General features: G+C 33.5%; 1 protein-coding gene across 4 annotated transcripts in view; it reads left to right on the forward strand.

Moving 5' to 3' along the window:
• Window positions 1–23,000, forward strand: part of LOC144962557 (CDK5 and ABL1 enzyme substrate 1-like) — a 40,603-nt gene that overhangs the window by 4,311 nt on the left and 13,292 nt on the right. For 2 of the 4 annotated variants that reach the window (XM_078895595.1, XM_078895593.1), the window contains exons 3-10: window positions 2,841–2,955; window positions 3,891–3,956; window positions 7,923–8,046; window positions 8,959–9,028; window positions 13,656–13,682; window positions 21,412–21,512; window positions 21,710–21,816; window positions 22,551–22,587. In XM_078895595.1, the coding sequence (XP_078751721.1) occupies window positions 2,841–2,955; window positions 3,891–3,956; window positions 7,923–8,046; window positions 8,959–9,028; window positions 13,656–13,682; window positions 21,412–21,512; window positions 21,710–21,816; window positions 22,551–22,587 (647 nt within the window). The remainder of the gene's footprint in view (window positions 1–2,840; window positions 2,956–3,890; window positions 3,957–7,922; window positions 8,047–8,958; window positions 9,029–13,655; window positions 13,683–21,411; window positions 21,513–21,709; window positions 21,817–22,550; window positions 22,588–23,000) is intronic. The other 2 variants (XM_078895596.1, XM_078895594.1) reach the window with 1 other exon arrangement.

Consider the following 23,000-nt stretch of genomic DNA (forward strand, 5'->3'; position numbering starts at 1 on the left):
GTTGTGGCTTGAAATTATTTGTTCTATGTTGCGCATACACGAGTAACTTATTTTTATGGTATTCCTGTTGATAATTTTATGTAGCTTGTGGTTTTTTGGAAAGTGTGTATCAATTAACTTCAGGAACTGCTGTCCTATGTTTGTGCTGACGTTTATGTCGAAAGGTGGGTTGAACCAAGTTATGTGTCATTTTCTTGTTTTACGTTCTTCACTTGTGTGTTGGGGTTTACATGAGAGGGAGGCGTCTGTGTATAAAAATGGTGTGTTGTATCCACTTTTTGTGAGTGCTTCTTTGTAGGGGGTGGCTGCGACGTTGAATATCTCTCTGTTTTCCGAAAGTTTGCTCACCCTCAGTGCTATGTTTTTTGGTATGTTTTCAATGACGGGACGGGGGTGGTTGCTGTTTTTATTAATGTAGCTAATGGTGTTGTTTGGTTTTCTGAACGGTTGGAATGAATTGGATTTTATGTCGAATGTGATGTCGAGGAAGTCAACTGTTTTTTTGTTTGCTTCTATTGTGATTTTCAAATTGTTGTTTTGGAATATTTTACAGATTTGTTTTTTGATGTTTTCGTTCGCTCTTGGTCATCTGTTGGTTATAGCGAGTCCGTCATCTCTATAGAGGCCGATGTATGTGTGTGTTTGTTGTAGTTGTGACAGGATGTAGAGTCCACCATATATATATGGTGTACAAAATTAAGATTTAAAGTCAGTACCAAATCAAACTATTCACTAATCGCCATCAATGACAAAATAATTACTCACTTTTGTCTCATCTCCTCTCATCAATGCTAAGCGTTAAATGAATTAATCTACTCTCATTTTCAACTGTATAATGTAAATATTCTCCACCTTCTTTCTCTTATAGGTTTGTTTGCATAGTCATACGTCTTAAAACTTATAATAAGTGGTATATTTTTTTCTGGTTTTGTTGATGAGAAGTAATAGGAAAAAGTACTTAATTTTTGTTTTGTATTTCTTAAAAGACTCTACTGTACCTCAGTTTGACCAGTTTTGAATATTTTAGCTCTTAGTAGCCATCCAGAAACTTTTTGTCTTAAATAATTGTATCCCTTGCCGAAATTAATCAAAATTCATAATGCCTCCAATTTATGTTGCCACCAATTAGGATAATATTTCAAATATCCTTTGCTGTATTTGTTTACTTTTATTATAAAATTTGGCGTTATTTCAAAATGCCCATTCTCTTTACTAATTGTCAAAAAACTTTTGACTTTGGTGCCACTGTTTTGTCTGTTAAGCATTGTACATCCTTTGTCCCTTGCAATAACAGGATACAGCTGTAGTAATTCTGGCCTGACTCTTCTCAGTCCCGTATTGTATTGTGAATGGCTTCGTGTCTGGACTCTATATGTTTTGTTGTTGTTATTTTTTTTTTTACCTTAAACTCTCCTACATTACCATATTTGAAGACGCTTAGTTGTCACTCTCAGAATGACAACATTTTTGTTGAAAAATTAATTTAGTTTATCACTCGTGCTAGTTCAAAAATCTATTCTGTATGTTTTAACATTGTCACCGAATGCAATTGTTTACTTTTGTTAGGTCTAACATTTTTTACTGTGCTTTCAACAAACTGGAAGTAGGATTTAATCTAATTTTTTTTACTGCTGCAGTGACTAGAGCAAATTGTCCTCTTACATCACTTACACATTGATCAAATGTGATCCATTAACACAGCTTAGTATCATGCCCTCGTGAACTAAATGTCAAAATTCGAATTAAATTGAGGGGGTTATAAAAGTTGAATTGGTTTGCAGTTTAAGAGAGCACCTTCATTGTTGTCAATAAAAAACTCTTGATTGAAATCAAATTTGTTGATTAAAATTGAAATTCAGTTTTTGACAGCTGGTCCACCCAAGCAGTATACCAGTTTGAGAACACAACTATTATATTATTATTAGTAGTAATAATAGTATTATTATTATTATTATTATTATTATTATTATTATTATTATTATTATTATTATTATTATTATTATTATTATTATTATTATTATGTGGTCTTCTGGTCTGACAATTGCTTTCAGTTCGGAAGGTTCTGGGTTTGAACTTCGCTCGGTGCACAGTTGAGTCCTTAACTCAAATTCTCTCACCTTACTCAGGTGTAAAATGAGTACCTGGTCATTAACAGTGTTGTCTCTGTCGGGATATATTGTAATATCACCCAACAGGCATCATGTCTCATTCTACATGTTACCTGTTGATGTTGGTCAGGGACCCTTTGTAAAGCGCTTTGAGTACGTTTAGTGGATATTACATTATATAAAACCTTTAGTTATTATTTTTAAAATTATTATTGTTATAGTCGTACTTAGGCCATTGATGACCATAGAGCTGTATTTTGTAGAATTTTTCCGCCTAATTCCTGTTGTATTAAACAGACAGTAATAATTGTTTGCTACCCTTTGTGAAGGATGTTGTCTATCTTGGAGTAATTTTCACCAGATCTTACCCGGGTATCCAAACATAGTTTGGTGAGTGTAGGGGTTAGAAGAAAAATAAAAATCAGTCCAAATTTTTCTGTGTTGATTCAAACCAGGTAAGTTTATGTGCGAGGCTTTACCAATTTAACTAAAGGAACACTATTTGAAATTTGTTACTTTATATTTAAACCAAGTCACAACAATTATAGTCATTTTTCATTTTAAACTGAAATCTTCTTAATTTTTTAAAGTGCAAATCTTAAAAATCATCATTTGTATTAAAAAATGATACAATTTTTTTCACAAATTATAAAGAGAAATATTTATATAGGTATAATTGATACAAATTTTAGAATTTAATGTTTTATTTTAACACATGTCTGTCTTTGACAGGGGACAAAAGTCGTCTATCGAGTTCTCTATCTGGAGACTCTCTTCATTCAAGTTTTAAAGATGGCAATTTTACTGGCTCTAATTCAAGACATGTCAGTCACTTCAGGAACAAAAGGTATTGCTGGAGACTTAAGCTTCATATCTTTGACATGCTACAGCTGTATTCGATACAATTCAAACTGCTTAGTCCTAAGATCAGCTGTTTTCAATAATGCTTGTTTCATGTTTTCAACATATCGATTCAAATGCAATTTTTTACTTATGCAAAACAAAGTTTGCTTTTTCTTTAAGGTTTTTTCTTTTCTTTTTTTTTTTTTTTCTTTCATTTACAGGGTGATTTAATATAATGTGAACACTTCATTCATATTGTTTTGCAGTACTTCTTTACTAAAAGGTCTCTAAGGTTCTTCAAATTATATTAACATTTTAATGAATAACCCGCTGTTATGCAAAGTTGTAGGAATATACAGTATGACAATTATTAAGCCCCTTGAATCTGCAAGTATAGAAGTTTTAAAAGGAACACAACAAGTAACAAAAAACAGATAAGGCTTATATCCTTCTTCAGCCAAGAACAGAAACAAATAAAACAATATAGTATGTAAAATCAAGAATGAGGAGATAATTATCTATGACTTATAGAACAATGCATCATTTTGGAGCTTCTATAGCAACCATTATTGTTTACTTTTTACCTTTATTTATCCCAACAAAATGTTTAAAAACCTTTATCGGATTCTATTTAAGGTTTTGCTGTTTTAAATGTTTTTGTTTTGGGCAGAAGAAGTTTATTGATCCCGAAATGTATTTTATTCATTTTTGAAACTGTTAGATTTGTTTTTTATTGATGAGACAAGAGGAACTGTATCATCAGGATTGAACTAAAGACAAACAGCAATTTTTACCCTTGGAGATAAAAATAGTTATTTAAATGGCTTACCTATGATAATTATATTTTACTTTTGCATGTATTGTGACAAGTAGAAATGAAGCTGTGAAAATACAATGTGATTTTCATTCATTACTTGAAAATTTTTCATCTCTCCTCAGAGTATATTTTGTATCTTCATCGAATAAGAATCCGTTTGCTGTGTGTTCTGTTATGTCATTCAAAAGGTAATGATTTTAATTTCTGTTATTGAATTTTTCAATGTTAATGACATTTGTTTTTCTTGAAATCTGATATGATTTTATGTGTGATTACAATGTGTGACCCTCCGCCTCGAAACGGTATTAAGTCGGATTTTTCAATTTTGGGTTTTTGGTACCCAATCATAGCTTATTTTATGCTTTAAAATTTGATACCAAATTTATACAATTCTGATTATTCATTGCCGAGAAATGACCGTTTGAAGTAGGGAGAGTGTGAAAACCAAGTTTTGAGAAAATCGACTTTGAAGTGAGGCACCACAGTTTTCACGCACAGTCAAATCAATGGGCAAAGATAACTCCTTAGATACGGGCATCAAAAATTTGACGAGAATAGTGAAATTTGGCATATGCTTAGATTATACATTTAATAATGTACATACAAATTTTTGAAACAATCCAATTATTACTTTTGTAGTTATTCATTATTATGTAAGATGTTCTTAAAACAAATAAAACACTGGGGGAAAAATGCCAATTGCTCACGTTTTCAATAATTTTTGATATTTAAATATAGAATCAATGAAATAAGAATTATTAATGTGAAATTTTTGTCTTATTCAATAGAGAAAATAAGATTTCAAAATACCAAAAGTTAAAGAAGGGTTTATAATTTGAAAGTACAGTTTTGAAACTACGTGAAGCCGGGTGGGCATGGAAAGAATTATCAAGGAGAGGGTTAGAGAGGAAGAGATAGAATGAGAGAGTAAAATACACACATTCACACAGACACAAACACACACACACACACACGTGTGAGAGAAAGAGAGAGAGAAAGAGAGAGAGAGAAAGAAAGAGAGAGAGAGAGAGAAAGAGAGAGAGAGAAAGAAAGAGAGAGAGATATAGAGAAAAAGAGGAGCGAAGGGGGAGGGGAGAGAGACTGCTTGTGTATTAAGAGGACGCGAGGGAAATAGAATAAAGACTGAAACCTGTATAAGTGTATGTGTGTGTGTGTATGTGTGAAAGAAACAAAAGGGAGACGGAGAGAGTGAGGTAGACATGAAGAAAGGGATGGAGGTGGAGCAAAGAATTGTAGGGATAGTTTAAAGAAAGCATTTTGTTACAAAGTAAGTCATAGTCAATCAACTGGAAACATATTGACCAATGAGATTGCAATTAAAGAAATGGGCTGGTCAAATCAATCATTGCATTGTTTCCATTTTGAGTCAGATGACAGCTTGAGGAGGAGGGGTGGGGCTTATTGTGTAGTGACTTACAATTGAATCTCTCAAGTTTTCCTTAGCGTTCCATCACATTGTTCATTGTCTAAAAAGACCCCCCCCCCCCCTTTTTTTTTTTCTTTCAGTATACAAAGAAAGCACGACAAAACGAACATCCATCTCTCTCTCTCTCTCTCTCTCTCTCTCTCTCTCTCTCTCTCTCTCTCTCTCTCTCTCTCTCTCTCTCTCTCTCTCTCTCTCTCTCTCTCTCTCTCTCTCTCTCTCTCTCTCTTTGTCTCTCTCCCCTCTTCATCTATCTATCTATCCATCCATCCATCCATCCATCCATCCATCCATCCATCTATCTATCTATCTATCTATCTATCTATCTATCTATCTATTTATCCATTAATAGGTTTGTCTTTCTGTCTGTTTATCTATCCATTTCATTTTTTAGTTACACGTATTTCCATCGGGAGTTCATTAATTGTTGAAGGCTCTATTTATTATTCTGCTTTTGTACTTAAAATTAAATGTTTATCCTACAACAATCTCTGTAACTGTAAGTGTAAGATTAGGCAACTGTTGTCCTATTAAGTCTTAGCAAGTCCTATAATTTCATGAATAAAAAAAGAGGGACAAAGGAGGACCCTCACCTCGATCACCAATGCAGCTAGACAAAGAAATGCACGTGGTGTGTATCAAAATGCACAAACACACACATGTAACACACACATGCTGACGTCATGAAGCATCGCCCGAGCATTATGGCCTACAGCCACAGCGCATGTGATGAGCGTTGACCAATCAGAATCATTCATTTGTAAGGTTGTCAGGGAAAAACCTAGACTTGTTTGCAGTTTTTAAAGTTCATTATTGGTTGAACCATGATATTGTGGAAACAGTCATGCTTTCTCTGAGGTAGATAAAGACACGCCCTTAGCTGTGATATCTTACATCTTATTGGTGGAGAAAAAGACTTGGTATTACTAAGCCTTGGAAAGGGTGGCTATCTGAGAGAAAGTCAACTCTCGTTTTGAATGTGTCACTGATAGTTGCATTTTTAAACTTGAAATTTATATAACTTATCGTCAATGTTTATGTTGAATTATTATGTTTTCATGTAGAAAAATGATTGTAGTTTCTGAAACAACCAAAAACTGAAATTTGATAATTTTGACCATTTCCACTTTAAAACCGATTTTCTTCGTTTTCCAAATCCCGACTTAATACCGCTTCGAGGCGGAGGGTCACATATATGATTACAATTTTACATAGAACTCAGTTTTGCACAGGCCCTATGGGGGAAGCAAACTTGTATTTTTTATTTTTTTCTTGTAAGTATTTCATGTATACAGTATGTAATGTGTTGGGAACAACCTGAGTGATCCCTTCAGCTGTAAGACCATGTCAGTGTCTTATGACTTTAGTCAGCCTCAAGCTGGGCACATTGATATAATTGCCACCATTTTATTTTTTTCAAAATGGCGGCGCTGAATAGCGACGCACAGTTACACCTATGTGATGAATTCTTTTGGTATTTATTTGTTTCATGACAACATTTCACTCATTTAGTATTAAACGTTGTATGATTGTTCGTATTAATGAATGGTATGTACTTCAAACTTTAACGTTTAGAGTTCTGCTTCAAATCCTCAGAAAAATCGTTCCTATCAATGTTTTTGTCTCAAGGAAATCGAAATGGTGGTGGCTATGTTTACTTCCGACACAAAATTGCACCGCTAATTTCATCTTATTTCGCGATTTGTTGATTGAAGACCTATCCTTCGCTTAATATTATATAAAGCGTTGTATGATGATTTAGAATTACAAAGAGGCATCAAAAATAATAAACCATCCTCTTGCTGGAGTGGAAAGAATTCATGGAAAAGCAATAGAAAGGAAGGCATTCTCAGTTGCCAACAATGGAGGACATATTTTATACCATGAGTTTGGTATTTTGCCATCTGGGGGAAGGTTTTGTCAGATTGGATGTAGAACTGGCAAGTATAGATCAACATTCGTTCCATCAGAAATAGAAGTGTTGAATGTTTCGTGTGGTAAAGCAAAACCAAGGATTGATGCGTTGACTGATTGACTGATTAATTTATTTAATGTTAGATTAAGTGACCAATTGATAATGATGATAATATTTGGTGTTGAATTGCCAAAAATGTAACGAATTGAAAATGAAATGAATATGTTTATGTTGTGTATATCGCACGCGTGAAAGAAAGAGAGGAAGAGAGAGAGAGAGAGAATAATTAGGAGTGAAATATCTGTTCAATGTTATAGTTATCATATAACGTTATAACAAGTGTAACTAAATGACAAATTGCCATATTTATGGACAATAAAGATCTATTATTATTATTGTTATTATTATTATTATTATTATTATTATTATTATTATTATTATTATTATTATTATTATTATTATTATTATTATTATTGTTATTATTATTATTATTGTTATTATTATTATTATTATTATTATTATTATTATTATTATTTAAAAGTTGTTGTTTTTTTTACATTTTAATATTTTTCCTTTTTTCTTTTTTCTTTTTAAACTTTACTTTCTTTTGTCTCATTTTATTTTAAGTGCCCATGAAACAAGTTGCAATCACTGATCAATGTCATTGCTCTGTTTGTTGTGTACTTTTTCCTTGGTGCTAATATCACCTCAATGTATCCCAAATGTTGTTTGACTTCCTAAACTACAGGTTCAATCGTTTTACCATTCATGTTTGTGATTTTATTCTGCCTTTAGGTCAGATCATTTTCCAGAAGAAGGGAGAGTGCGTCACTTGTCTAGTCATTCTACGTCAAAGTCTGTGTCATCACAAGATGGCCTCCTGTTTGTGGGACTCCAACATTCTGCTAAACAGGATGAGGTATTTTATGTTCTTAGGTAGTGGTGTTAAAATCATGAACTTGTTAATGACAAGCTGCAAAGAATCAGGCACATTCATGACCTCAGGATCAGATGAGGATTCTTATCCTGACAACATGAGTTATTAATATATACTCTACCTCGTACCCCAATTCCGAATTGGGTTACAAATGAAGAATCACGCCGTGACTGTCAGTTCACGTTCGACTGTCAAGAAGGCTGGACGCGTCTTGTTTTGTCTATTTAATGCAAACAATTGTGTTAATTTTTCCTTATCCTTATTGGATTTTTAATCTGTTATTAGACCTGTGACATACCAATTCCCATTGGAGCATATTATTAACACTGTGAAAGTGGTGCTTAATGATTTAAACTTTTGAAGAAAAATGTTTAAATTACTTCTAATAAACAATGGAGCCAGATAAAGTTGAAGAGTTGAATAGGGAACTTTCTACCCCCGCTCCGTATGTCTGTTCTGACGCTTTAAAGCCTGACAGTCACGGCGTGATTCTTCATTTGTTCCCCATTCGGAATTGGACTCGTCAGAGTTTCAATTAAACATCACAGGTGAGTTCGTTTAATTTTCGAATTATAATTGACAAATGAAATTTAAAGTATGAATAGATTTATCAAAAAAATACGTCATGAAGGAAACCAAGATACTTAATTCTTGAAATTCTAAAAAATAAAGGATGCAAAATTTGTAGTTAACGAATTAGACGGAACTTTTGAAAATACACATCATTACAATAGTGTGAAATTAAGAGTGTATTGTAGAATTAAAAAAAATATTGGTTATAACCATTGAATTCATATTTTTTAAAAATAATTTTTGACAGTTGATATATCTAGTGGCATATTATATTAAGCTGATTATTATTTAATAATTTATTTGTTTATTTTCTGTCTTCAGGAAATTTCATACAGTAAATTTCTTGTCCCTTCAAACACCAAAGTCAGTAAGAGAGAACTTGGCTCACAAAGTAAGTCTATTAATTGCCTTTGCTCTTGTTAACCGAAAATTGGAAATTATATCCCTTTGGTTGTATTAGTTTTGAAAACTTATGTTTATTTCAGATTTAATTTCTTTGCTTACTTATAGTAATTAGGTTTTTATTTCATGTATTTTAAGTTCATTTGTTTTTATTGAAAATCAATAATATTTTTTGTTCCTGTAAATTTTGGTGCAGATTTTTAAACAATAATTCAAAGACCTTTTTTATTGGGGGACACATTAGAGTTGTAATAAATTATTTATTTTAGTATGAGATTATTAACTATACATTGTTGGTGCCTCGGTCATCTTATAGCTGATCTTAGGGAGGGTGGGGTTTTAAAAAAATAATGAGGGTTATTTTTAAAATTTTAAAAATTATTTTAGGGCAGTAGGTTTTAAATCATACCGTCAATTAGAGAATTGGTCATGATAAAAAAGCATTCCAGGACACAATAATGACAGACACCAGCCTTTCTATCATAACAAAGAAAGTTTTGAATATGTACATTGACCTGATACATGTGTACTGCAGCAAAATATGGACAGTTGATAAAGACGGTGCAAAAAGGTTGGAAGTAACAGAGATCTTGTTTTACAAAGGGATGTTGGAGATTTTGTGGAAAGAAAATTGAATGAACCTAATAAGATTGCAATAAATAAGGGGAAAACTTTTTTTTTTTGCTTTATAAACATAGACAAGCAAAATTCATCGGACATTTCATGAAGAGAAGGTTAGAATGGCTTGTAGTAAAGATTCAGAGGAAGACAAGAAAAAATCTCTAGATGGATTCTCAAATTGGGTGAAAATTGGAGATGCCAACAGCTCGCTCGGATTGACCAAAGACAGAAAATTGTTGAGAAATGCGATCGCCAATAACTAGGTGTATGAAATGTAAAAAATATAATTTTTCATTTATTGCCGGGTAGTGGGGCAGATTGAGATCTGTCAATAGGAGGAGTAAGGCGTCTCCTTCCCTCCACTAGCCTGCGGGAGGTCCTTGGGCAAGACCGAGTACCCGCAATGCCCCCCGAACAGGGTTACGTGAAGTCGCGCCAGGCAGGCGATGGATGAGGATGGAGAGCAGCTGAAGGAGCTTCAGAACTGGTCTCTTCTTCAATGTGCTAGGCAGAGGATATCCTATGGATACAATGGCTGGGACACACGTCCTGTAAGGACACTGCTCTCTCACAGAAAGCAATGGCAAACTACTGTGAGTAAACCTGCCACGGAAACCCGAATGAAGAAAAGCAAAACAAATAACGATATGAGACCTGGTAATGAGACCCCCAAGTTAGATTGGTCTCCAAAGCGTATTGGGGAAGAACCTGACGCCGGCGGGAGTACCAGCCTAGTTGATGAAGGCATAACGCCTGACTGTACAGACCTGGGAAAGAACCGGAATACATGGTTAAAGCGGAACTACCTCATAGGAACTTGGAACATAAGAAGTATGGCAGCCGGTAAACTCAACACCATCATCAATGAAGCAGAAGAAAACAAAATAGACATTCTGGGACTGTCGGAACACAGATGGGCTGGAAGTGGACATTTCACAACCAGCTGCGGAGGAAGGATAATTTACTCAGGAAGGGAAAAATCTGGACAAAGCGGTGTGGCAATCTATCTCGCAAAAACAACAGTCAACAGCCTCATTGGATACAAACCAGTGAGTGATCGCATTGTTAGCATTAGACTCCAAGGTCAAGCTAAAAACATCACGTTTATTCAAGTTTACGCACTATAACTGCTGCAACTGAAGAAGCAATAGAGAATTTCTATGATGCCCTACAAAAGGAAGTGGACAACAAAGATAAACAGGACATATTAATAATCGCTGGTGACTTTAATGCCAAGGTAGGACGAAAAAAGAACAGTGAAGAAGATGGAATCATTGGAATATCTGGACTAGGGGAAAGAAACGAAAGAGGCGAGACACTCATAGATTTTGCACTGGCAAATCAACTTGCAATAAAAAACACCATGTTCAAAAAACATCCAAGAAGACTATTTACGTGGACATCGCCAGATGGAAGAACAAAAAACCAAATTGATTACATCATGATTGAAAAAAGATGGAACACCATAATTCAAGACGTCACGACCAAACCAAAAGCAGACTGTGACACAGACCACGAACTTTTGATATCAAAACTGAAACTGAAGCTTAAAATGAAGAAAACAGTTACAAGACCTATTAGATACGAAGTTGACAGTATCAATGAAGAATTTGCGATTGAAGTAAAGAATCGTTTCCAACTGCTACTTCAAGATATCGAGGAAAAGGAACCGGATGAGATCGCAAATGAGACAAGGAAAATATACTTGGAATCCGCTGAAAAACACCTTCCTAAAAAACGGGGCAAAAAACAACCATGGATGAGTGAAAATACACTAAACAAAATCAAAGAGAGGAAAGACGCAAAGACCACTCATGGCACTCATAGCAATGTATACAAAGAGATAGCTAAGGAAGTGAAAAAGCTGTGCAGAACGGATAAGAAAGAATATCTCATGAGAAAATGCAGAAAAATAGAAGACCTTCAGAGAGAAAATAAGACCAGGGAAATGTATGATGAAATAAAAACCATCACAAAAAGTTTTCAATCACGAATAGGGGTGATAAAAGATGAGCAAGGTAAACCCCTCACAGAAGCAGAAGACATAGCAAATAGGTGGAAAAGATATTGTGAAGATATGTACACAGAAGACCAAATAAACGAAATCCAACCTTTGCAAAACAACATGCAAAATGAAAACGAAGAATCTAGCTTACCACCTCTAAAATCTGAAATAGAATGGGCAATTAAATCACTTAAAGATGGGAAAAGTCCAGGTTGTGACAACATTCAAGCTGAGATGATAAAAGCAAGCGAAGATGAAGGAGTTGAAGTATATCTAAGACTTTGTACGAAAATTTGGGAGAAAGAAATTTGGCCCTCAGATTGGAGGAGAGCAATTTTTATACCATTGCCTAAGAAAGGAGACTTACAACTATGCTCCAACTACCGAACAATATCACTCATCAGTCATGCAAGCGAAATCCTTCTAAAAATCATCATGAACAGGATTGAACGTAAACTGGAAGAAGAAGTCAGTAACACCCAGGCAGGTTTTAGAAAAAACAGAGGGACAAGAGACCACATATTCAATTTGCGTCAAATTATTCAGAAGCATCGAGAAGTAAATTCTGGCCTCCACACTTGTTTTATAGACTATTCGAAAGCTTTTGATTGTGTTAATCATGAGAAACTATGGGAAACTCTCCTGGAGATGAACTTTGATCCTAGAATTAGAAACCTGATAAGATCCCTCTATGAGAACCAACAATCAGCGGTACAACTAGAAAGCGGAACAACAGAATGGTTCAAAGTTACAAAAGGAGTAAGACAGGGATGTATTCTATCACCCCATTTGTTCAGCATTTACACTGAAGGTATAATGCGAGATGTGGAAAACGATGTCAGGAGAAGTAATTACAACGAACCTAAAATGCAAGGTCTACCCATAAAAGATCTGAGGTACGCAGACGACACTGCACTATTGTCCACAACACCGGGGGGGGACTAGAGAATCTAATAACATCTGTAAAGGAACATAGCGAGACCAAAGGCCTTAAGCTGAATATAAAGAAGACCAAAATCATGAATACTGACAAATGCAAAACAGATGCCATCATAAAAATCAATGGAGAAGAAATAGAAAGAGTAAAGAATTTTGAATATCTTGGAGCCAGGATTGAGTACAACGGGAAATCGGCCCCAGAGATCAGGAGGAGACTAGCAATGGCAAGATCAAAGCTAGAAAAGATGAATAATATCTGGAAAGGGCAGTGCATTCAAACAAAAATCAAAATCCTCAAAAGTGTTGTTTTCCCAACTGCAACATATGGATGCGAAGCATGGACTATCAGCAAAGCAGAGAGCACAAAGATCACAGCTTTTGAAATGGCATGCTACAGAAAAATACTCAGAATATCATGGACTGAAAAACAAACAAACAAAGAAGTCCTGAGAAGGATCGGAATAAAATCACCAATTCTTCTTCAAACTGTAAAGAAATTGAAACTAAACTATTTTGGCCACACGACTCGCCACGAATCATTAGAAAAGCACATTCTGCAGACAAGGGTAGACGGCAAGAGAGGAAGAGGTAGACCAACAAGAAGCTGGGAACAAGATATATGTGAATGGCTGGGAATGACAGCAACTCAAGCAAGTAGACTGGCGGAAAACCGTAATCTGTTTCGCAAGAAAGTTCGGGAAGCAACGTCCTACGCAGGATCAGCTGACTAGATGATGAGATTTAATTCATTATGTTTTCATTTAATAAATGAAGGGTTAAGATGGATTTAAATGGAGACTATCTTACAAACTTTGAGTTTGTAGCCCTTTTCAATTAAAACATAATTTTATGTTATAAGGTATGTCTAGATAAGGGCTTTAAAATCAAGCCACGAGAACAAATTCAAGTGGCTCCATTTGACTTTGAACCCACAGCTTTTCTAACATCTCTGCCCTTATTTCGCCTTATTTTGAGTTTGGTAATAATTTTTGTTAAATTTATTTTACATTTTACATAGATCATATTTGCTTTTTTGTATTCAAAATGAAAGGACCTTCTGATGCTTTCAAAAGCGCATGTAGGTACATTTATATTTACTTGCATATTTATTTTTCATTTCCTGCCAGCTTCTGAAAACTTATTTCAGTATTGAGAAAAGCAATGAGCTTGGTTCAGTACCAATGAATGTGAACTGATATGATTATTTTTGAGAAAAGCATTACATGGCTGTGACTCTTTGTTTTTCTGTCTCACAATAAATTTCCTTCTTGTCATCTTGCGGTTGTATGATTTGATATCTGATATGAAATAAAATAATTTATTGTTGAACATGTCATACATTGTTGTAAAGATATAATTTACATAACATTCACAAATTTTTTTCAACTAGTGACAAATAGAATTAAAAGGCAAATGTCTTTGATTGCGATCATATTTAATTATTTGAGAAATCTTCTGATCCACGTGATCTTTTTTTTTTTATTTTTTTTTTTTTTTGTAACCTTTGTGACACGTGCTAGAAACCCCTGTAAATGTTAGAGGTTTTTGTCCCCTGTCACAATCAATCATTTCCTCTATCACACCCTTTTTATATAGTACATTGTCTTGCATAAACTTTGTTTCATGATTTGCTGAAATCTTGTTTATTCAGCTCATCTTTGCAGCCCCACTTTCCGGCATTCATTCAGTCTGTCGACAGGTAGAATTCTGAGTTGACTCACAGTACACCAATTTAACTTACACTTGTTTGAAACAATATCAGAGAATGTTCTAATTTCATTAATATTGTATCTGCTTCTTTTTCCCACTTGCTATAATGTATCCAATCCATTAGAGCCATAGAGCCCTGGACTAGGAGTTTATCCCAGTTTCTGTCGCATTAAACAGACAGTAGCAGTGACTGCTATCCTTCATATAGGATGCTAGTCTATCGCAAAGTGCTCTTCTCTTGATCTGACAAATTCATCTAATCAACACTTCTGTGGGGGGGGGGGGGGGGGGGGGGGGGGGGGGTCAGGATTAAAATCTTTACTGTACCCCAGACATTACCCGTGAGGCAAAATGTCCATGGTCATGCATAGTCTAGGTATTGAATATTTATAAATTGTCAATTTCTTCACAACAAAAAAGAGCAGTTCCAGTTTGATGGAGAATCAGGTTAAATCAGGGGTAGTAAGGGATATAAATTACTCCAAGTGCTTCAGGTAAACTGTAAAGGGTTGTTTGGATGGAAATCTTTTGTCTATCACTTACAATGTCATCACATGATTGATATCAAACTGATAGGCAATTTATTTTAATTGAAAAACCAAAAATAAATAAGAAGTCAACAACTCCATTACGGTTGATAAAACCATTTTAAGTTTGAACGTTTGGTTGTCATTTAAAAAAGGGTAGTGCAATATAAGATGATGATATTAATAGAACAAATATAATATGCTATAGTCAGGTAATCAGGATAACAAATGTTTATTATGTTCCCATAAGATATGAAGTGAGTAGAAAAGTGCCAGAAGACAATAGAGAATAAACATTTATTATGTTCCCATGCAATTTTAAGAGTCATCTTTACTTTTGTTTCTCAAATACACTTACTGGTATCAACTTCCCTTTAAAAATGCAACATAGGCTATCAAGAAAGTACCATAATTTTTCTTTTCTTTTGGGTATGCTTATCTATAGTAAGACAGTCTGACTGAGTCAATAATATCGTCTTCATATAAATCAACTGATTCAGTCAGACAAGGCATTTCTGTGAAAGAGCATATCCAAAAAAGAAAATAAAGATAAAAATTATGGTACTCTCTTGAAAGGCTGTGGTGTGTTTTTAAAGTTTATAGCAGCAGGTGTATATGTGTGAGAATGACTGTTAACATTGTTAAGTGCTATTAAGAAAAACAAGAAGAGTGAGATTGTCAAACTCCCAAGTTTATTAAGTACACACGTGAAATCGAGACTCTTGTTATAATTAAAACAAAGGACAAACATTTTTTTCCTGTTAGTATGTTGTTGTTTCGTTTTCTTTCACTTTTCAAGTATTATAATATTCAAAAACCCCGTTATGATGGGTTGAAACTCATTATCGTTCCAGGGTTTCTCTTTGTCACATAACTTGATTTGTCTAAAAATATGTTTACTTGTGCACCAACTTCAATTATTTTAAAATGAAAATCCTAGATATAATCAAATATTTGAATCATTCTCTTGAAAATGTTGTAAACATTATGTTCAATTATAATCCCACATTCTTAATGGAAGTAATCCTGTTCTTAATCCTGACACATACACACCCTTTTTCATTCCTTAACACAATAGGGAAGAAAATAGTGATATCAAAAAAACTGGTTCCAATCTCATTGGAAGTGTAAAACCACTCTTCTGGAGGACTGAATACATATCTGGTGGAAATGATCTTCTGGTTTCAGAGTGATGGCCCATTATTTTCTAGTCTAAATATAAGCTAGCCATCAATAAAGCTCATCCATCCTCGATCTTTTACTTTTACGTTCTGTAATCCTTAGAATCTACCCATACATCCTGCTTCTAAAATAATTATGCCGACTTATGATTTTAATATGTAACCTATTCATTATAGTCCTCCGAAGGACTGCTACATGCACACTTCCAAGGATTTTGGAACTGGAAAAGCAGGTGTGGTGTCACAGCTTTTCTTCTCTATTATGTATTCACAAAAGATTTCACGGTCTTTTCACTCGGTTTTCCTTGTGCCCCTGTTGCACTTGATGAATTTCTTTTAGATTTTAGATTCTTTTGGATGATAAATTGGGAAATTCCACGGGTAATGGACTGACAAATCAGACCAAAAATGCATACATTTCGTGCTCTGAAATGCAATGTATTTATTGTATGGAGCTAATATTTCCCATGGACATGTATCATGTCCTCCCTTATCATATATTAAAAGGATTACGATGAATCTTTATCAACTTGAATTTTTTTGACATTATAATGTTGGTAACGGACTGACATCAGAAAATCCATCTTTTTCAATTTTATATGTAGATGGATCAAACTTTCTGAAGTTAAACCTTCCAGTAACAAATAAGTTCTTTTATAGTAACCACGAGAAGTTGTTCTACAACCCACTAGCAATATTTAAAAGATTGTCCAAAATTTGAATCTGCAGTCTTAGAAAAAGTGTCAGTAACGGACTGACAAATGGATGGTAACGGACTGACACCTCTGAATTTTATTACTCAGAATAATGGTTACTACATAAAATCCAGAGCAAAGAACACATTATGTAATTATGAGCAACACTGAATACCCAGTGTGATTGATCAAACCATTACTCTTCCTTATATGGATGTCAAGCTACATTGGGCATGATGAGTAACTCGATGGGTGACATCTGATTACCGTAATCCCAACTTTGCTTTTTTAAAAATTAAATAATGAAATAATGATTTGTAGAGTTGAAATCTATTCTATCAAAGTCAAACGGGAACTTTATTTCAACTATGAAATTAAATTATCATTTTTAAAAAATGTAGATATGAAAGGACTTTAAAACTGGGGAGGTTTAACATTCTTTTGGTACTTTTTTTCAAAGCTTAATCTTTATTCTGTATTTCATCTTGATTCCTCAAGCTTAGGAATTGTCAATAGGCCATGACAGTCACTGCAAACTGGTCGATAATATTGGCAGTCAATCTCTTCCTCATCTGCACTTGACCAGAAAGCCAGTTATAAGATCTGAGAAAGATCTTCAAAAATTTCATTTGGACCATTTTTATCCTTGATTCTTGATTGTTACAATTTTCCTATGCAGATTGTGGGATTTCTCTTAGAAGTACATTCTGAGGTTCTGAGGGAGCAAAATAAACTTAAGCCAATTTTGATTCCTGGATGAAATTCACTAACAACCTCTTTTTCAGGGTTTTTTTATAGGAAACTTTTTAGAATTTTCATCCTTTCTTTTTTTTCATCTCTCACAATTATGAAATCTTTTTCCCTTGGTGCTTGCCAAGAGTAGTTCTTGTCCAAATAGAAATTTTCGATAAAATTATCATATTTCATCTTGAATTCCCATTTCCATGATTAAAATATTTCAAAAACCATTGGTTGATGGATGCCCTTAGCAGTCCAGGCATAGTTTAATTTTTTTAAAATTTTTTGGGAGGATTGTAGACTCAAAGTTGAATTCAGTAGTTTACTTTCCTGTGCTGAAATGTGAGGCAGATGTGGATTTAGGTGTGCTTGGTTTACTTTTTTTGGAGTTGTAGATTGATCGGCTTTTCTCTTCTTTTTTTCTCCATTTTGCTTGAAAAATCCCGTTATTTCTTTTAAGCGTCCTTTACAATCATTTTCAAGTTTTCTTTGAGACTCCTGCTTTTGTTGCCTATCTTTTTCCTAAACAATGTAATGTCCATCAGTTTTCAGTCTTTCTTGATAATTTGAACCATGGACAGAGTAGGCATCTTGAACCTGTGAATAAAGAAAATTGAGCGAAATTACATCATAAGCTATGAAAGTCAAATCAGAATAAAAAGCAAATCTTGTTTTCTTAAAAATAATACAGCAAAACTAAGAAAATAAAACTCATTTCTAACTTGTATCACATTACTTTGTAACAACTAAAATATTGACATTATACACAGCTATACAGCTTGCTGACCCACTATATTTAAAGCCTCAGTGACTCAAAAGTTTTCCACATTAATTTAAATTTTTGATTTCTTTTTTTTTTCTCCCATGGCTTCTTGCCCCTTTAACAGAAGACTACTACTTGCTCCATTGTCATAAGGATATTATAGAACAATAAACAGTGTTTTTCCCTCAATTCAAACATAGCAAAAATCTTCAAGTGATCAAAAGATTCACAAGCTTTAAAAGATTCAACTTACCTATTGAAAATAGCAGGCTTGATGTTGAAGACCAGTGTTTGAAATTTTATGATCCAAATGTTTATAAAATGGCTGCCTGATCAGTTGAAACACATTGGAGTGAGAGACTTAAAAAACAACTTTTATATATTGTCTTTGAATTAAAATAGAATTAGTCAGTCTGTTACTGTCAGTCCGTTACCCTTAAAAATGTCAGTCCGTTACCCAACAAAAGTACCTTAAATGATAAATTTCTTGAAAAATTATCTTACAGTGCTAAAGCCATTCATGTAAGAACAGAAAATCTGAAATAGTGAGTCTGTACAACAATCACATCTTTCGTAGATGAAAAAATACTGTTTTAATGGTAACGGACTGACATACAATTTCCAAGGTCATTAAAACGACAGATGAGGACAACATTTCATTAAAATCGTAAATTTGAATGTTTATATAGGTTTCTGATACTTATAATTGTTTTAATATCAATAAACAAAAGCAAAGGTGGCTATAATTTTGTAGAAGTTGCAAGATTTATAATATTGAGAAAATATTCTTTTCGTTCTTTAAATAGGGGATACCCTTACATAAAGCTACAATAAGCATCCTGTACCACAAATATGCACGAAATATGCTTATATTCATAATCCTGAATGATTTTCCAACAAATTGGTACCAAATTTTAATATGTTCTTAAGAATTTGTAAAACACCCATTCGGTTGACATTTTCGTGGAATTTCCCAATTAAATATGAATTATTATTTTTAAAATCCACATACCAATTTGCTCCTCTTGGTCATGTTATAAATATGTTGGTATTTGTGACCAGTATTATTTCAGAGTGGTTTTGATACTGAAATATGAATGTATTGTTTTAAAAAACCCATGATGCTTGGGTTACGTTGAATATGTTTTAAATGAGAAAAGTGTATATTGTTTCTTAGGTTTAGAATCAGGTGCTCATATTTACAGGTCTGATTATCGAATGTAAATTTGGGCTTGTTTTAACATTGTTGTAATGGACAATACTTTACGCTTGTTTGAAAGTATTTCCAGCACAATAATGAGACCATAACTATTTGGGTTATCAGACTTGCAAATAAGTATACATCAATTTAGAACAATGCGCATTTCAATTTTCAAATGATAATTTTAGCTTTAAATTGAATTTCCTGCATCTGGTTCCCCTTGACATAATACCTTCTTGAAGTGATCTGTCACATGTTTTATTTACAGTGAAAAGGATATATAGGACACATTCCCTTGTCACTTAAAAATGAAAAATCTTATTGTTCATTCGTATTGCACTGTTCCCATAACTCTTATCATAATATAATAGTTAAAACTAATATGGTTATTATGCACTGCATCTCGTTTGCAGATTCTAATCCAACCATTGTATTGTCTTTGCATTGTGAAATTTTAAGTTGATTGCTCACTGTGTTAATAAATGCACTCTGCTTTTCTGATGCACTTCAACATTTTGGTCTGAGAAAATAAATTGTTGTGATATTTGGCCATTTTTAATTGATTCAATTTAATTACTAATGAAAAAAGTTTTTAAAAAATCTATATTGCACGTTGCTGAGATATGGAGGTGATCTTGTTGCTTATTTTTTTTGTAAATTATAGATATAAATGGCATTTGAGTTGCAAATAGAATTTAAATATATGTACTCAATTGACAATATAATTACATAATTGTCAATGCCAATTCAGGAAGTTCTATATTCATAATTATTTTTGGAAGTCTTCGGACAACTGGTATTGTTCCAGTATCATGTCCTAGTTGTATCAATGATTCAATTTTCATTTCAATGCATTTCTCACTCTCCTCTTCATCTAACCTATGTCTGTTAATTCAATCATAGCCATAATGGAAATTTAGGTTGCCTTTAACTCATGCTCCCCCTCACACATACCTAACTCTCATCGTTAGCCATTTCTATGAATGTTATTATGGGGTTACGCGGACTATATGTTATGACTTTAGTCTCCCTTCAATGCATTTTTGCTTTTTATTAGCGGTGCAGTTGTTTATGCAATTGTTTTTCTTATCCACTACATGACTTATGTAGCTCAAAACTCTTACGAAATTAATGTAAACATAATAAAACTATGTGATAGTTAATTGAGTGCCCAGTACGTGCTGTTTTAAAAACATATAGGCTGGTTGCTTTAGCAGGTTGCTTGCAGCTTCCTTTCCCAGTTGCATCCAATGGAGCAGATAATCTTTTTTTGTATTGTCTATACTATACCCATATGTCAGTTGTCATCAGTGTAGCTCTGTCTGTGTCCAATTACATTATGAGACTAAATTATTAAGACAGTGGCTGGGATTCCTCGTCGAAAAAAGGGAAACAGTCAAATTGATTTGTTGGTCAGCGAAGATTTGTTTTCTTCTTGTATGTCATCTAACCCTTGAATGGCATTGTCAGTTATCATATTATTGTAGCTGATGCAAGTGGAATCCTGTGCCTCAGACTGAAAATTTGGAATAGTTTTTTGTGGATCTTGGGATTGGGACATGCTTCTGCTATTTTTATTCCAGACTGGTGCCCTTTGACTTTGACTAACTTTTCTTTCTTAGGTGCTAGAAAATTTCGATTTTGACTGAGTTTGTAAGCATTGTTAAATTTTAAAAGGATTTTTTTTGCAATGTCAAGATCTTCTCTAAAAATTTCAATTCATTAAAAAAAAAATTAATAATGTAGTTTTTATGCTGATATTTTGTTTTCTTTTGTTCTGTTTTTTTTTTGTTTGGTGTTTTTTTTGCCTTTTTATTTTTGGTTTATTGCTTTTTTAAAGATTTATGATTATTATTATTGTTTTTTTTAAGAATTGCTTTTGTTATCATATTATACACTAAGTTGACAGAAGGATAAGACAAATTAAATACCATTAGGAATCACTACCTTGAAATATGCATAAATTCATACCTTATCTTTCCCCTCGTACAGTTCAAGAAGACTGCAGTGATGTGTATCATCCCAACAGGCTTGACGACCCTGAGCTACAGTCAGGGAGTTACAGGACTGAGCTGACCTTTTGTTCTTACGTGGTAGGTGTCCTGGCAGTCTTGAATTCATAGCATTGTTTTAGGTCATTTAAAAATTTTTTTAAATCAGATATGTAATGAAAAGAAATACTAAGTGCTGTTTAATTTTGTTTTGTTGTTTGTTTTTGGAGAAAGGGGGGGGGGGGGGCTTAAATATCTGGCTCCAGATATGAAGAGTGATGATTTTTATCATTCTCCAGACTTCCATTATCGACTATGTCAAGCCATCCATGCTGAAGAAGGAGCTGAATGAGAAATTCAAAGAGAGGTTTCCAAATATACAACTCACTCTCTCCAAGTTGAGAAGGTATGTTGTGTCACAGTATATTTTATATTGCTCTAAAAAAGATTGGAAATATTTTTAAAGAGCCACTAAGTAAACTCCATGAATATGCAGTTAGCTGATTTATGGCCAAGATTTCACTCTCAATTGTGTCTATAAATATTAGGTAAAACTATCCAATGATTTATTTTTAGTTTTTTACTTTTCATGAATTCGTTCAATTCTATTAGACTGTAATTTATAAAATATCCAGCATAGATGGATTTCCCCCCTTGAGTTAATTGGCTTGTGACTGGCCATCATTATTCATTATAATAAGATGAGATTGTCAATTAAGATCTCTTTTGCATATACGATTGACAATAATACATCCCTCTATACAGTTACCAAAGGCTTTGGGATAAAGATTGTGACAATGCAATAAATTGCTCTGATTCTTTTCATGAAACAAAAAAAATTCTTTACTGTTTGTTTACCTAGTCCACTAAAAGTAAATAATTTGATAAGTGCATATGGAATGGTTTGAAACCCTCAACAAGCACAGTATTATTAGATAATATTATAATTTTAATTTATGGATTTGGAATTAATTCTGGTTTGGGCAGTTTTCAATGGAGAGTAATGATTACTTGCAATCGTTTGGATATATTTATTTGGTTATATTCTGAAGTGATTTTATCCAAATTTATTTTGTATACACTGCAGCATTACAGGTTTTTTAATAGTGCTGTTATTTCTTTTTTTTTAATTTTCAACAGCCTCAAGAAAGAAATGCTTCAAATCGCTCATGTTCGGGTAAGACCCATCATTTTGTTCCTAGTAAACATTATGACATTTAGAATGATGAGGATGATTTTGATAAGATGTTGATGATAATTCTATTAATGCTAATAATAATGATGATAATTATGACTGTAGGAAGGAGGAGGAGAAAGGAGAGAAGAATAAGGAGGAAAAGTAAAGAAAGATGCTCTTTTTTTCCCTTTAATTGTTCAATTATAACATTTAGAATGATGATGATTATGATAAGATGTTGATAGTAATGATATTAATAATGATAACAGTATGAAGAGGAAGAAGAGAAGAATAAGGAGGAAAAAGTAAAGAAAGAATTCTCTCTTTTTTTCTTTAATTGTTCATTTATGACATTTAAACTGATGATTATAAGATGTTGATAATAGTGATATTAATAATGATGACAATAGGAA

Source organism: Berghia stephanieae, chromosome 1 (genome assembly GCF_034508935.2).
Source record: "Berghia stephanieae isolate SIO BIC M18660-M18661 chromosome 1, UCSD_Bste_1.3, whole genome shotgun sequence".
In the NCBI taxonomy this organism is placed as follows: domain Eukaryota; kingdom Metazoa; phylum Mollusca; class Gastropoda; order Nudibranchia; family Aeolidiidae; genus Berghia; species Berghia stephanieae.